An 18,402-nucleotide genomic window follows, 5' to 3' on the forward strand; every position below is an offset into this window, starting at 1 on the left:
TTTTCTTTGTGCTCAGTTTATTACTTCCACCATGCATCTGTACCTGAAGTCGGGATCATTGAAAAAGCTAGCTACTCCATCGCCTCCACAGTAAGAATAGCTCCCAGTTGAAAGTAATTATGAATGAGAACGGTCAAATGAAGAACAGTCACATTACGCAATTTATTATGCGAAAACCTGGACCTCGATTCTAAAGAAATTAATTTTTTTAAGAGGGAGAACACTAAATGAAAACTCATGCAAAAGCAATTGACGAAAACTTATTTCTTGTTAAGTTATCGGGTGATATTGTTTTTTGCATGCTAGACGTGCCATTATCAAACAATACTGTCAAGAGATAGATAGTTGACATGTCGAATGAAGTGAAAAAATCACAGGTTTCTCGCCTCTAGCACGATTAATTTTTTCTCCAAATAAATTAAACTATTGATGCTGCGGGGTTAACGTGGGGTCATTGAAAGAAATGGCACTTGCATTATGGAGTTTTAAATTCCGATGGGTTTCAACTTGAATTCTACTAGTTACCGTACACTTCACTGACAGGGGTCGGCCGTTGATTTTTGCTTGAAAAAGGGGTGCGCGAGCTAAAAAGGTTGGGAATCCTTGAGTTAACGTAAACGTGACTTCATCGGATAACAGTATTTTACTTGAATGATCGTCTGCATCTACATTTTACATAATGATTTCACGAAATTGCATTTTGCGAACATGATCACTTTCAGATATATCTTGTACTTCTGTTAATTTATAAAGAAGCTTAATCTTGTTACATGTGGATCCTACACAAACGTAATCTTATAATTTATTTTCCCCAATGGATGTGCAAAGATTTACTATAGAATTGTATACTTGTATGTTCAGATGTTTTTTTTTTGTAATTTAATGTATTATTCAAACTATATAATATAACTTTACACCCTGTATACTTTTAATTTATTTATCTATATGACTTGAATTAATTGAAAAAGCAGTTTTTTATTACAGAAATAGAAATGGTGGCTTAATTTATACACACTATATATAAGCAGGTTTAAGAATTATTTTTGCTCATTTTCAACTTCTTTTAACAATTACCTTATTCGCTATGTTTGTCTTATCTTCTTCATATATCTAACTTTCTGTTGATAGGTATCAAGTTTCTTAATTTCTACTGACCACAATTTTTTTTTCCATTCGTTACAAATATCTGTACTTTTGATACTACTTCCATAAATTGATCTCCACTTTACTCTTTTATTTCATATAAATTCATATAATCAATTTAGTTTTGAGACCGTAGTGTACACTATTTAATATGTATTCGGAGCTTTCCAATTCTTATGTATTCGTAATCGGATAAATAATTTAATTAATCGAGAATTTTGGTGTTATTATATTTTCTCTATAACAAAAAAACATTAAATTTATTCGACTCAAAAATCAATATTGAATGACACTTGACATAAATATTCGTTATTTGCCGCAATACCAAAACTAAACGCTAAAACGAATTGGCAAAGATTAACAATGTAGCTACTCAAATTCCCGACTCCACCGATATTTTCCTGAAGTGGCAACGTTTTTAAACGCACAATACTGAAATAGCCTACGAAACACCACCACTTTTTCCGATTCAAAGAACATGCCGACTGTTTTAAATCTTCTGTTTTATCTTTCTATCCCTGCTTTTATTGTAATTAACCATACCTGGAAGTTAGTAAAAAACTTTATAAATGATTCGACGAAGTTTATAAAATGTAATATTTATATAAATTTTCATTGATACTAAAGTGAATTTAGACTGGAGTGTTATAATAATTTTCTTTAATTTGTATACAGTCGGGTGGCTCTTAAGATGTTTTTGTGAGACCTGAACAAATATACTTCTTTAGACTTGGAAGTGAAGATAAACCAGTTATACATTTTTAGAAGAGGTGACTCTTAATAACCCATATATCGATAGTAAAGATTTTGATTAATGAGCAACACTATTTTGTATGTTACGAAGTTTATATACGTTCAATACCCTTTCACATACATAGATATGATGTAATGTAAAGTAATACATAAAATTCATACATTGTACAACTACAAATTCTAATGATGGTAGATTACGGCGATAGACCTGACTTCGAAGTCATGAAAAAGCAGGTCATTTATTGAAAGAAACATATTTAATGAAACGAGAAACGTGAGGAATGCTCCAAATCTGTAATACCAGGAATCAAGTTATATATTTTGCTCCCTCATGCATCTACAACAAAAAATGCCTTACAACCAAATGTTAGTCACTTGAAGTAGAGTTTTCAAAGAAAGAAAAACTACACCTGTAATATGTTCAACTTGTTCGTGAGCTCTCAGAAGATGATCCGGAAAGATATTTGGAATTTTGTGAAATCTTCATGAGGCGTTGAGATGAAAATCCTAATTTTCTTAATGTTGTAGTATTTTCATGCGAGGCAACGTTTTATTCAAGACCAAACATACCACGTGCTCCAAAAAATTTATGTTTGGGTAGCAATCGTAGGGGAAAATTTATTAGTTGTTATTTCTTTCTCGGGAATTAAACAGCAGTGTGAAATTTGAAACATTTCGCAGTGCCTAAGTGTGGAAATTACTTATGAAATGACTTGTGTAAGTACACAGAACGTCTAAAATTCTGTAAATCAGGTCTACCATTTTCTTGGTTTTTGAACGGGACACAGTTTTAACCATTCCTAGAATAAAGAGTTTTGGTTAAAACAAAGAAAAATGACATTGACAAATTTGACGGTTTATTTTTTTTAACTTGTCAAAAAAGTACATGCTAAAAAGAGAAGAGAAGAACTTGTACATAATAAACTTATGCTTTATAAACAGATACTTATGCTTCTATGGACTTATGGTATGCAACTATGGGGATGCACCGAAGCAAGCAACCTAGGAATAATCAAAATATTTCAAAACAAAGCACTGAAGAACAAAGTAGATGCCCCTTGGTACGTTCGCAATAGTGACCTACGTACAGACCTGAAAGACCAGATCATCAAGAAGTTAGCTAAGACTAATCTCCATCTCATGTCAATGTAAGACTCAAGAGGATCAAGACTCCTGAGTTAGCTTAGTGTTTTTAATGTATAAGCGGAGCTTATGTGTCACTATACATTTTAGTGCCATCTATTTTTCAGATCCCAAGAAAATTATTAAACTTTTTGAAATGATTTTACATTCTATTAAAAAATGAACGTTTTATGAATTGTTTACATTACTTATCATAAAGCTGTACTATGGCAAGTAGCTCTAAAACTTTTTCATTTTAAATTTCTGTTTAAAGATTTCATAATTTCGTTTTGTTTTTATTTTTGGCGAATCACTTATTTACGTAACTAATGCATCCATTAGACTGAATTATGCTAAAAGGGAAAAAGGCGAATTAATAAGCATTCCATAACCTGGGAAGGCAGTAAACACGCTATAGTCACATAGACACCTACCTTATTTATCAATATTGTTTGGAAAAAACCGCAGTACACGTAACTTTTCATATTGTGTATAGTTCGTTCCAAAATATTTCGCCTCGTCTAGATGATTTTTTATTCTAATCAGTTCATTATGTAAAACTTTTACATGCATTGTTCCGATACAATATAAATGCCTCTAGCTTACCAGTTTATACATTGGTGTGTTAAATAGCTGATCTGCTCTGAAAAAGAGTTTCATCAACCGGAAAAGTAATGGCGACTGTTTTATTGGGATACGGGATTATTGACCGTCTTTAAAACATTAACAAAGAGTATTTCAAATCATTCCTTGTTAAGGTGAAGGGTGAAAGTGCAAGAAAGCTATCGCATACTAAGAGAAAAAAAGAAAGAGAAAGTTTCATCACCACAGCGCACCTCACACTTCGGTACCATAGCTAAAATTTACGAAGTTTACTCCGAATTAGTTGATCACTCAGCGTATTCACCAGTCTGGTACCCAGCGACTTGTTCCTGTTTCCCAACCTCAAATTTTCAGTTACTGGAGAAAGATCTCAAAAAGACGAGTACGTTATCACAAATGTAAACACCTTTTTTGAGGAAAAAGATGGTAACTATTACTTGAAAAAATTATAACATCGCTGGACTAAGTCCATAAAGTTAAAACGGGACTGTTTTGAAACATAAAAATGATTGTGAAAAAAAATATCTTGTTTTGAAACTTTTCAGGCAACCCTTCTAAAAAGTAAATTTTAACAGATTAAAAATGTTCTCAAGAAAGTACTTGATATTGATTGGGGAAAGATCTTGGAACGAACTATACCTGTGTTATAATAATATAAAATATTCTGAATCACACCAACATTCTAATAAATATTTTCGACGTCGATGACAAGTTATTTTGGTTTCAGCTGTATCAATGGAAGTATGAAAAATATAAACAACGAATCAATAATTCATTTTATTAAATACACATTTTATACAGACCGTCTGTTTGTTCCGACATTGTTGGATGATATCGATGCGTCCTATTTTTATAATAATGACCTTTTCAGTATATAAAGAAATACTGTGAACCTTACATGTATTGATAAAACGTTGTAGGGGAAAAATAATTTTTGAAAATCAACAACGCATTTATAAACATATTGACATAAAAAAATCGAACATGACTTATCTTGTTGGCGAAAAAATTAGTACTCCAGACCTACTCTTTCATGGGCGATTTGGCTAACTCAGAGGATGACAGACTATTAAAAATGCCTCTAATGGAATATTTCTGCTAATAAAAGAGTATATCTTCAATCCCCTTTCCCTCTCAAACGATAGAGGGTTCAACTTATGTGGACGTTTTTTATTGTACGGGCTAGCAAAAAAATAGAAATTGTTCATGAAAGAGGAAAATCCAATCATGCATGTAACTAGCATAGAAATAGAAAAAGTAGGAAACGAGCATAAGTGAACTGTAGACGCGTGAAAGTGAAGCCTGCCCAAGTAACATTTTTAGTAAAAACCACGTGGGCGCCACCAAAGGAAAAACTTGAAAGGGCATCGTACCTAGTGGCTGCCATGTGGTTACCACCAAATAGCCACGTAGCTACCACGGAAATGGAGAACACTTTTTGGTTGCACGCCACGTTCCAATCACATTTTAGGAACTTATCCCGTAACGATACAGCTACGTACCACCCATGTGGCTAAAATGTAGCAGAGTAGGTGGCAGTTTAGTCCGATCTCTATCTTTATAATTATAAATAACACGTTGTCTCAATCCAATTGCTTTTGTTGTAATTTGTTGTTGTAATTTGAAAAAGTGTGATTGTGATTTAGTGAAAATTATAGCGATTACCAATTTATTGACATATTATTGATGCTTTAGCTCGGAATATGACCAGCCATCTCTTTTCGATTTCTTCTTTGTGAAAGAAATAGACTACTTTGACTTCATTATACATACAAGTGCCGTGATTTTTTTTATTATTTGTGATTGGTCAAGATTAATAAATACTGATTTATTAAATATATTTTTTGTACTACTGAAGATAAAACTTTTACGTTTTCAGCGTAAATAAAGTGGAAAGTAACAGTTATGTTTAAATTTCGAAGTGATTTTTATTGAATAAGTTGCTATGAAAATAAAACAAACAACCAATCAGATGACATACATTGTAACATCAAAATGGTGTGTATACAGTTATTTTCGGTGGTTAATGTGATCGTGTATTGACGTAACAGCTTCTTCGTCTAAGTTCAAACATACGTTATATTATTTATGGTGCTACTTGGGTGAAATGCAGTATACTCAGAAAATTTAGCAAAATCGGGCAATTAAAACTCGCAAGAATCATCGGAATTGATTTCAATATTATTTATATTTTTAGTTTGGATGGTGGATGGCGGATGAACTATCTAAAACTTTTCAAAGTAAACAGATCAGATAACAGCTTCTTTAGTTGAAGCCTAATCAACTCTTTCCCTACTCCGAATCCACATATTCCTGAAATTGATCTTTTATGGAAACCTTAAAAATAAACTAGAAAACTTTTACGAATTTTGGTAGTGGGGGGTTTTCGGGGTCGCTGATTACGAATTAGGTAATGGTTTTTCGAAAATAGAAAGGTAGATCCAACGTGGCAGCTAAAAAATGATGAAATTGATTGTTAGCAGTGAAAATTTGTTATTAAAAGTATACTAACAAACCAATGAAATAGGACTTATTTAGATTTTATTCCGCGAATTATGTCCACAAAAGATAAAATAAACTTAAGCCTGCAATTTTAGCAGTCGCTTTCACATTCTTCATCAGTGGATTCTAAATAATCCATTTCATTCTCACTATCGGTATGTCCATAGATCACAATTTGTACTTTACGTATGTAAGGTTTTTCTTTACGTTATCGGAAAGTCGATATGACCGACGCAGTTTCTCAGAAACATAACTTTCGACGATGCTTAACACGACTTTTACTTCATCGATACTGATACTCGTATTGCAGGAATATTTAATTCAAACACTCTGTTAAAAAAATTGTTAATAACAAGAGTCGTTTATTTGTGTAATATAATGGAATTTCTTAATGATTACTTGCCGCTATTTTTGACACCGTGCTACAAAAAGTAGTATTACATACAATGTTGCAAATTAGCGCAGTTATGATAAAAGCTGTTGCTTCCTTCTTTCGTACTTCCATCTAAGCTAAAAAAATTGGAAACAAACAAAACTTTTTTAAATTCGAAAAAGAAATTATGCCAGCGTCAGGTTCTCAATTAGGCACAACATTCCCTTTTTTGGGATCTATAAGAAAGAAATTTTCAGTGAATGGTATTTGAGATGTAACCTTTTTACCATACATGATAGCGAAAAATTGGAAAGTACGTTCAAAAGAGAAAAAATGTCAAGTAGAAGGAAATGGATGGGGCTTTATAGGGAAAAATATTCAGAAGTAAGCCTAAAAAATATTGTTATGCAAGTTCGAGTAGCCAATACGCCAGTGCAGCTATCAAATTTGTGCTTAAAAAACCAAAGTTTTGAAATTTTAAGTCTCATTAATGACAAATATTTTTCTAAAACTAAGAATTACGAAATAATAATTATGCTTAGTATTGTTAAACTTATTCGTAACCGACCCAAACCAGATTCTTTTCCTCATTATTTAATGGAGAGGGTTGAAATGAAATACACCAGATTCAGTATTCGTTTTTATTAAATAAACATTTTCTGTACTCCATTTAAACACACACGGACTTTTTCATAAATAATTTTGCTAAGAAGGACCATAAATTTGTTTTTCTAACATTTGGTCAAAAGTTTTGAACTCTTTTGTATTCAACTATCATTTCCATACTGAATACGGTTTTGTCGTTAGAAAAGTTTTATAAATATAAATAATATCATATTATGCAACTAATATGTCGGTCACATTATTGAGTATGAAAATGATTTTTTTATTGGTTTAATTGGTTTTTGTATGAATTTTCTAGCATCCTAGCAATATTAGTTATATATTGAACTAAACTGATGATTGTGGAATGAAATGTAAAAAATACTAGCTTTCGGACGATCTGTAACATCAAGCTAAGTATATATATTTCAATTCATTTCATCTTTAGAATTTTCGTAGATTTTAATTTGAATTTTGTATCTCTTCTTAAGCATTTTTTAACCAAACCATGATTAACCTAAACACATACGACGGATGTAAATACGGTCAAATTAATTACCTGACCTACAATTTCACAAAGGTGGTAAATTCAGCCAAAAAGGTTAGGATAGGTTTCAGTTCGTAAAATCGTTGCTTGGTTGAATGTCGTGTAATATTTTGTTACGTACTTTACAATGTTCAGTTTTCAGTTCAGCATTTCTTTAATTATCTCCAAATTTTGGTATATTACTATGAATTTGTACATTTTTTAATATATAAGTTTGATAGTTGTATACTTGAATTTTCGTTACTCAATTGAAATATTTTCTAATATCTAATGCAGGTTTTTTGGTATTAAAATAGCACCCTAAAATTTGGCCCAGTTTCCATGTACAAATACTGCATCTCAATTTTCTCTTGCCCAATTCACCACGCCAAGGGGTCATTTACCTGCTACCTGGTCGGAATTTACTACAGCCTATTATTTGATATCTGACAGAATATTGGTTTGTGTATTATTTTTTCATATTTTTGATCTCCATACTATATTAGTATTGATAGAAAGATACTTTGATTTAATTGTGAGAATTTTCTAAATAAAAAAGATGAAATAAATCGATCTTTTTAATTATATTCGTGATAAATATGTAAGCCCATAAAATGATTACATCTAACAATTTGTTTAAAACATTCCCATTAAATCCCGTACCGGCTCGTGAGTAAATCTTTCTATACCAAAAGATATGACTACAGTTACTAGAAATATATAAATGCGGGCTTATTTTACAAAATTTAAACATCTTTAGAGCCTGGGATCAATATGTCTAATATAAATACGAGCTTGATGAATAACAATTATACTTAATGTGCTGTAGAAACTTGATAACACTGTCTACAAAACTTTTGTTTTTACAACTGGCGCACCGCATAGGATTAGTGTAACAACGTTAGTTATATAATTAGATAATATTTTGAAATGTAGTCTCATAAATTGAAAAAGAATTGAATGACTAGAACTAGCCAAAGAAGGTTATGTTGAAAGAGAAACAACCGTTGATGCATGATATCAAATATTATTGATGTATAAATAGGAGAAAAAAATTGTTAATTTTTTAGTTTATTGTCATGATTGACTGGCGTTTATTTCCTTCCCCTTTATATCAAACATATTGTTCTCTAACTCTTAACCTGCATATAAAATATATTGATATGTTTATTATTGCTTTTAAAACGATACGATATGAATTAAACGATTAGATTTGCTCACAAGCTGTTGTAAAAAAGCAACAATTGATTACCAAAATAAGCAATTTTTTACTATATTCAATTATCTTAGTAAGCACTCTAGGTTTGACTAGAAATTCTTATAGATTACAAGTACAGACGTACTCAAGGATACTACAGTAAAAAATTGTACGAAAAATTTAGATTCAAGGTATTTTCACCTTCTGAGGGTGTCACAGAAATTATGCGTTGAAACGAGAAGTAGGTAGAAAGAAAAAAATTCAACTTGTACGAATTCTGTCTCGATAGGTCTTCAAAAGCTATCGATGTCTACATTTTACATCAAATATTAGATACAAACATCACGCATTAAAATTGATTCAAATTACTGAAACAAATTTATTATGAAAACAAATATACAAACAGTCTAAAAGAGATTTTTTGGACAAGTATATTTTTATTTTGGACAGCTGGGAACTTGATATTGGATCTTTTATTACGTATTATCTGACCTCGTATTATCTGACCTCGTATTATCTGACCTCGTATTATCTGACCTCGCATTATCAATGTAATTAGTTTTGGTCGAGCAAAAGTAACAAAGGGACTGAGTTCCAATTTCTCTCAAAATTAGGTATTTGTAGAAACAGGATACCATCAACTATATCCTATCAAACGAGAAAAATGCCAGGAATTTGGATGCAGTCAAAAATCAATCAGATGTTAGATGGCGCTTTATACAAGCGTGTGGTCGTTTCTACATCGAAGGTGTCAAGTGTCATAGTATGTATCACGCATAACTTTGTGGTTCGTCGGTTCATACTATATATCGTTGTAGCGAATAATGAACTTCAGAATGGATTCATGATGTTGCAATTAATGGATGGAGAGTATAATATTGCGGTTGCTTGTAAATCCACTTTCATGGATACATTTGAAGACCTTTATAAAAAAGATGAAATGTACTAAATGTTTTATTAAAACACCTAAAAGTAACGCCAGATGTAAATGTGACTCCTCGTTTTTTACGAATGAAAAGCGCAGACTGAAAGAAGTCAAACAGGAATATTTTTGGTGAGTTTTGGACTCCATTTAAACATAGATATCTGTTAAGTGGTCAGTGCGATGGGGATTCCGCCATAATCTAAAAAAAGCGTACCATGGTACCAAAAAACTTACATAATGTACTACTATCGAGTACACATACAGATCGATTCGAAGTTCATTGATCTAGAAGCGGCCCTTAAATCTTTCTCAAGTAAATATTAGCAAAGTTATCCAACCAAAAGTAGATTAACAAACACCGGTATATCAAAGAACCGGATAATATTATAATTAACCACCTATCAGATAAATAAGGTTAGTGAGAACAAGAATAATGTACTTAACGGATAATTGCCTATAAAGAGTTCTTTTTCTACGTGAAGTCTTTATTTATAAATTCCTCTTTAATAATTTTGGCACTTATCCCTTTTGCTTCTTCTGCTCCTCGATAAGAAAAAGTTTATAACCTCTTGTGATATTTAAAAACAAATAATATACACTTTACATGCCACTTATATAGCATCATCATCCTCACCTTGTATACTTACTCGTCATTTCAAAGAATAAACTTCTGAGACACCAAATATAAACAAATTTCAGTGAATACACTAAGAATACTGGTTAGTAGCAGTAGAAAGATCATAATACAGATTACAATATTTGGCAAGTTGAATGCATGCCAAATAATCATCATTGTTTAAAACAAACTTTATTAAATTAGCAAATTCCTTAGATATAAAGCAAGAAAATTTTTGGGACGTGTCCTTATAAGCAAATACCTTCTTTAAAATTCACTAGATGAATAAATGGAGATGTTGAGCTCAAACATTTATATTGAAAAGAATTTTATTGATTGTATGTAGATGTGGCGAAAAAAACTTGTTCGAGTCAATATGATGCAGATGTAGTTAATGAATGACATAATTTTGCAATGAATTTATTGGTTGAGGGGATAAAAACAAAGCGTGCTCATTCTGTGGCCAAATATGTTTAGAACATTCATCGGCAGGGTAATAGGTATGCTCAATAATTCATATCATCGCAGTTAAATCGAAAGTCCAAAAAATGTTGTCATATTAACTCGAGCAATGCTTGTAAACATCAAGAAGTGCCCTAATAACTTGAATTACACTTGGAAAGTGGCGTAGTCTAGGGGTTTTGAGTATATATAAAGTATATTAAAGATTTGATTTTATGGCATGCATTATTTGTTCTTTTACATATTACTCGAATATCTACAATTTTTAGTGATTCAAGTTCTACTACACAGACTTCTATTTACAACATATAAAAAGATATTAAAGACAAATTAATATTTAATAATCAAAATCCTACCTCAATACTGCTCCTGAATAGGAAATTTTGCGTTGCCAATACTTGTTATACCAGGTGACATAAAATAATCTATTTTCAGTTTATATCATTCACGCATATTAATGTAGGACAACTACCCTTTAAATAAAAGTTTCACTGAAACTTGTTACATGAAAACTTACGATTATAACAAAAATTATATTTTTCTATACATTTACTTACGTAAGGAACGGTTTTATGGAAATAGTCGAGAAAAAATATTTATTTTTCCCCTTTTACCAGTGTTTTATAATTTTTCTAATAAAATACTTAGCTTTAAACTTCGGGCTTGTTTTTAATCAGTTTTTTTAAATTATTAATTGTTCGAAGGAAGTGGTAAGTACACAGAAACAGACTAAAGCAAGACGTAGTCCTAAATAATTTTCGACCATTTTCATAAGATTCGTCTAGAGTATTTTTTATTAACCTACATACATTGTAGTCCTTTTAAGACTTTGTAGTGCTATACAAATAGAAGTGTTCCTTGTCTATCCTATTACATTACATCGTGTCATCGTATTTGTCTATGGATTGTGTGCGTATTAGAATTTTTTTACTTTCCTTAGCAATCTCCAAACAGCAATACGCAACGTCATTATAAAATCTGTCATATTGAAAGCAAATAGTGATCAAACGCATAGAAAATGTTTCTATACATCAATTATGTAAACTAATTCAAGTTTGATCTGAGGACGCCAACGAATTAAAGGAAGAAACGTTTTATTCTAGCAGATCATTACAGTTGATCAATCTGCACCATTTTTCAAATAAACATTTCGTATATGATTGGTTTTCATTGGATTTTTGTGAAAAAAGTAAATTTAGCTTAGTATGAAATAATATATACACTGGTGATTTGCACATTTGGTCCAGTTATCTTTGAAAAGCGAACAGCACACCTTGCAGATATAATTAAATATGATATATTTCTTCAAAATGAATTTTACAACTTTTAAAAGACTGAAATAAGTTATCTAAATTGGAAGATTTGTCATTTAATACCTTCAATATCCACCTTCAACAATTGATTTATTTTTATTGAACGAATATCATTCTTAGCTTTCTATTGGGGTAGATCTTACTATGGTAAATTTAATGCTATTGAGTTAATTTCGGACAGATGGAAAACATATAAAATTATATTAGTGGAAAGAGATATGATAATTAACATGTTATTAATATATAGAAAGAAGTATTAGGCTTGGACTAAACATTTACTCAATAAAGATATTAAAACAATAATAATATATGTAAAAAAAGGAGAGCTCAGATTCGAAAAGTGATTAATCAAAAATCAATATTTTTTATAGATTTTCATTTGTTGTATTTTCGGAATACACGAAATAAAATGAAAACTTAATAGTTTGGTAAAAATGCCGATTGTAAGAATAACGTTTATTTCTACTGGAAATTTGATATTATTTGGATGCATATAGTTCAGTTACGTGTCAAAAAAAAATTTCAGTATAGATTCGAAAGGCTAATGTTATGAACCAAATGTCGTTCACCACGCCCTTGACATCATATTCATAGCTAAAATCATCAACTAATCACAGGTTTGATATGAAGGTGAAATATTTTTTTGTACACCATTACTTCGAAAACGGCAGTAGATAGACAAATAATCAATGTATATGGATGATGTATATACATGTCTAGAAGAAAAGAATTATTGAAGAATCAATTTAATACTACTTATACATATGTAATTAATACGATTAGAATTTCAAGTTTTTCTCAAATATTTGACAGGAAATAGTTTAAACCGGCCGTTATTCTGTTCAAGAAATTGAAGAACTATAGCTTAATTTAAATAACTTATTTTTGTGTCGATTTATAAATTAGTGAGGCTTTTATTAATTTGTTTATTTCTTTTGCGTCGTCAGCTATAAATCTTTTTCACATTATCGGCAGTACAGAGCTGTGTGACTTTACAAACGCAATCCTAATTCTCAAAAAATTTTTCATACATATACAAAATTTCAAATAAGGTAGCCAAACATCTATCATTGATAACGTGGCTAGTTCATTTACGGTACCAAAATTTCATCCATTTCAATGTAATGTTTCTTGATTTTTCTATACTTGCACGTATTAGCCATGAACGTTTTAAAAAGTTCAAAATATACTACATGGATAAACTGTGACGTGTGACATTATACGTTGGACGTAGCACATGTTGTTAACGTAACGTTTCTTTAAAACGTTATGTGATGTTTATCAAAACGTCACATGAAGCGTAAAAAATCACGTTCTGTGAGTTAGTTGTCAACAGCAGTTAGCATCAGCGCCTCTAACGGAATATATTATATCCACATTGCGAGATTATCCTACTGAAAAATGTTTCCCATAATTTCCTGCTGGACTTACTGGACTCAATAAATGTATTGGCTACCTAAATGACTCTCCAAAATAATTACCTAGTTATTTAATATACCTATTAGCTAGTTTAGGCTACATCTTCACACTGATAAGGGTAATTTCAGATATACTAGATAGTACTGATATTAATACATATTGTCTCTCACAAAATGTCTCCATTTATTCTAAGACCTACCTTTTTGGTTGAGATTTTCCAATTAAAAAGTAATTATAAGGAGATAATGAGGTTGTTAGAATGATTAGGAGTTATTTGTTAATATCGTTTGGTTCATTACAAAAAAATAATAACGGTATTACTGTTTATCATCATACAATCACAAGCTTTTATGAGATGTACAAATAGTTATTAGCGAGCATATCAAATATTTTCATTCACCACAATTTATTGTCAAAATAATAATTGTTGTTCAATCAGTCTTTGATTATTAATGAGCCAAACGGCATTGAAAATACTCACTGAAAATTGCACTGTCTGTTTTACAGATAATTATGTAATAATTAATAATGTCCTTACACTTAATTTAATATCCAAGCAATCGCACGGCGATAAGAAAATTTGTCCCGTGGATTGTCGATGTAGTTAAGAAATACATAAAAGTGCTAATGGCCGAACGATGGGTTCTGCGTTCGACTCACCCTGCAGGCTTCGACCCGGTCGACTCTGAAACAAAAGAGAATAAAACAGGTTACTTCGTTTTATTATATTATTATTGTAGAATATTCTTCAGCGGATTATACATTATAAATAAAAAAAGTAAACAAGTTTAATCACAAAAATTATAATTCAAGTTCTAGTTGTTGATTAATTAGGTGCATACATATGTATTTACTGTTGTGTGCATATAAGAGTCTGCACGAGCCCTTTACACTTCCTCCAACGATCCACACAGAAGAATGGTTGTTTCCTAGAAAACAAACATATAAAATACTAGACCAGAAATTGTCGCTGTATGATAAAAGCTCCGAGCAAAGAAAACACTACCTAAAATGGAACAGTCAGATATCATTGAAAGGGCATGGAGTTGACCGTAATCTGTAACACATTATTAACTGCAAAGCCACAAGATGGAAAGCTATACTCCAACGAATATTGGAAACAACTTTAGTCTTAAACAGTAGAAGCTTAGCTTTCCAAGGGGAGATTATCCAAATTTGTGATAAAATTGAAAGGGAAATATGACGCTTAGAGTTAAGAAACGCAAATACAAATTGTCATTTATTTGTTAGCGCTCAGTAGGTATTTTCCATAATAGAGGTCATTTCACGACGGATATTTTCTTTTAATTGTGCCAGGGAAGTCGGTTTATTAGCTTAAACTTCAGATTTGATATTACCCCACAGGAAAAAGCCCATAGACTGTAAGGAAGCCCACTTCATTGCTCCATTCTGCTGAAATCAAGTTCTTTGGTTGTAATTATTGAAGTTTTGCAGTTCAGGCAAGAAGTAGTCGTCTAACATCCGCACATAACCCTTTGAAATTACTGTAACTCTGCGTTCCCTTCCATCTGCAAAAAAGTAAGGGTTTATAATTACTTACGCTGAATTCGCATCCCATACCGTCATTTTAAGCGCATCTAGAGTTTCTGATGTTTGTGGCTTGGATTGGTTGCTTTCCCGTAGCGTCAATTTTGCTTATTGACGTGTCTATCAAGTGAAGCCTCTGACCAGCATTCTGAGACTTCAATTCTCACACCAACTAGTTTTTTACTTTTTGTATAAAATGCGAATTAATGGTTATTTATGCATGTTGAAAGCAGTAACCTGCTTCGGAATAGACAAGTCATGCTCGTTACGATCACATCGAATAACACTGTCTACGTTTCTGCCCATTTTCCAATCTGTCGAGCGTTTGGCGCATCATTTAAGTGACGAATATTGCATATTTTTTTCAGGCGACAATCACCGAATTACCTTTTTTGTAAAACTCACTCACGCACAACACACGGTCCGTCCTCGAGAAACGCTCCATAGCAACTAAATTTCCAAGAGTTAGGCTACCCATTAACATCCCTCACGCGCCCCTCCGAATAGCTGCGATCACACATTAAGCAATACAAAAGTGAATTTGCTTTTGAAATACGTTGTATATTGATTCATTTGAAATTTTGTGCTACAGGCGATTGTTTAGAATTCCTTGGACTGCGAAGGGAACTTAACAGTTGATACTGGAAGATATAAGTGTAACCACCGGACTATCATCATTATGCATGAAGTGTGTGTAATATTTTGGATACGTAGCTAGAAGACGAGATAACAATGAAGTCAGGCATATAATAATGGAGAAGTACAGGGAAAAAAGTAGAGGCCGATCGCCTATGAGATGATGCGATCAAATCAAACTAGTTACAGACCAGCCCCTTCAAGTATCATTACGCCTGAATAAATATCGAGAAATTTGGAGGGAAAAAATAAAAAAGAGTTTGCAACCCTCATGACTGAGGAAACGAGCAGAGAGAGAATCACATAGAATCATATGTTCAATATTTGCAGTTTTTGAGTACGATCCTCCCGCGTTAGGCTTGTGTATTTTCTACTCAGTATCTACAATTGTATAATTACTAAACTGACTAATTTAATTTTGTCAGGATCTTTGTCTAAAGACTAGATAATTAATTCATGCATGTACTTTTTCCCGACAGTCTACAATCTACCTAAGGTTCTTGCAAATTTATTATTCTCGTAGTATAAAATTAGAATTTCAATTATTTCCATTTCCACGACGAATTTTGTGATTGCTCATATATTCTTAAGTAAACAGACTTACTTATTCAACAGTATATTAATTTAAAAACGTCACAGACAGTTTTTCGGTCCTTACGTTTTAGTCTCTTGTTAGTTCAAGTACATTCTGAATGGATTGTTTTTTATTTTTTACAAACAAGATGATAACAGATTGAAACAATACTCCATAAATTCAATTATCTCTGATAAATTTTAAATCGACATTTTATGCTAATTGTTATCCATATTGGTTTATTGAACTAATTAAAATGCCATTCATATAAATATGGACAATTTACTTCATAAAGGATCACAAGAATGATAATTTTGAGATTTATTTGGAATCAATTCAAAGTCTTCAAAGTCAGTGAAAAGCAAATGATAACAATAATTTTATTGAGAACGATCCAAATGAAACGCTTTACTATTAGAAAAAGATTGTCATTAAAAGAAATACTAATGCAAATCATTTAATGAGCTCACAAAAATAACTAATGAAAAATAAGCTTACCTACTGCTAGACGAACCACTCGTCTTTCTGGCTAGAAGAGACGTGTTCGGTGTCAGCTCCTCCGCCATTGACGGGAGGTGCTAATCTCACTTTGCCTGGCAGTAGAGGCGGACCCGGACCGGCGTGCTGAGGCGGAACCCTAGTGGGCCCGCAGGGTGGCACCAGTTTCCCGGCTGTTGGTGCTGGTGGATACCGCCGTCTCCACCTGGACCACCGCCCGTCGTTGTTACCGTTAACGTCGTCATGCTACCGGTGCTAGACTTCATGGCGCCGTTAGAGCCGTACATTTGTTGAACTGAAACAAACAAAACAATAATTGAACACAAGAATTTCATCATTTGTTGAATAAAAGTAACATTACAGGCACTACTGATATAAACACCTCAAAACTCCTTATAGACCCAAGACTTTAAGTCGCTCTACTGCTTTTCTTTTACTTTTTTTGATAATAGCTGTTTCACGCGAGTTCTCTATTCCTATTTTTTTTGTGAATTTTCTCTACACACTTCTATTCATGAATGCCCTCATTTCCTTTTTGCTCTCTCTACACAACAAGGATCTTTTCCCCCAACTATCTTCGTCCAATGTGGGTATGTGTCCCATCAAACGTCTTTTTGCTCTGACCACATATCTCATCTCAGCTTGACCATATAGTACTATGATCTCGTTTGTTCTTCTCCTCCACTCGTTTTGCTCCTGCACTCCTTCGGACAGGACAGGAGTAAATGCATTGGAGATAGATTTGTAAGTGAGGAAATGAAGAACTTTCATAAATAATTTAAAAAGAATAGAAAAATGGAACAACACAAAACAATTTTGATCAAAATCCAACATGGCAATATAAAAACAGATAAAGACGAACCTACGGAGAGGTGGAAGGAGAACTTCCAAGAAATTTTAAATACAAAAAATAATAAGGAAGAAACATATGAAATAGGAGCTCTAACGCCACAAAACGAAGAAAAAATACCAGCACCAACTAAGAAATTAGTAGCCAAATTGATACAAAACCAAAAAAAAATCCACGAATTGATTAAAAACATATTGCAAAATGAGATAATACCAAAGGCATCGGATACATCGATAGTGCTGCCAATATACAAAAAAGGAGGACTATGCTAATTACTGAGGAATTGCACTTTTGGACACAGTGTACAAAATAATGGTAGAGTGTCTTTATCAAAAAATAAGAGGATATGGAGAAACTCTGCTAGGATAAATAATAAAAGACCTGAGAGTTTCAATCAAACTGATGAAGCACACTGAAACGAAAATTAAAATAAAACAGAAATCATCAGATAACTTTAACACAAATATAGGATCCTCTATCTACTACTTTGTTTAACATAATACTGAAATGGATAGTACGAAAAAAGTGGAATCAACAATTAAAATAAAAACAACACAATTGATAGCATATGGAGATAATGCGGTTATTTTATCAACAACAACCTACAAGTAAACGAGGGGAAATCCAAGTTCATGAAAATGACGCATCCCAAAATCCATGAAAATAAGATAAATCTTAGAGTGGATAACATAGAAGCAAGGTTAACTCGAAGAAGCAAATTATAGGAACTATAAACAA

General features: G+C 32.1%; 1 protein-coding gene across 3 annotated transcripts in view; it reads right to left on the minus strand.

Annotated features, from left to right (window-relative positions):
• Nucleotides 1–7,129: 7,129 nt before the first annotated feature.
• LOC130451561 (uncharacterized) overlaps nt 7,130–18,402 on the minus strand; it is a 68,229-nt gene continuing 56,956 nt past the window's right edge. For all 3 annotated transcript variants that reach the window (XM_056790657.1, XM_056790656.1, XM_056790658.1), the window contains exons 6-7: nt 16,815–17,109; nt 7,130–14,243 (exon numbers count right to left, since the gene is read on the minus strand). In XM_056790657.1, the coding sequence (XP_056646635.1) occupies nt 16,901–17,109 (209 nt within the window). In that variant the 3' untranslated portion in view covers nt 7,130–14,243; nt 16,815–16,900. The remainder of the gene's footprint in view (nt 14,244–16,814; nt 17,110–18,402) is intronic.

This window comes from Diorhabda sublineata, chromosome X (assembly GCF_026230105.1).
Source record: "Diorhabda sublineata isolate icDioSubl1.1 chromosome X, icDioSubl1.1, whole genome shotgun sequence".
In the NCBI taxonomy this organism is placed as follows: Eukaryota; Metazoa; Arthropoda; class Insecta; order Coleoptera; family Chrysomelidae; genus Diorhabda; species Diorhabda sublineata.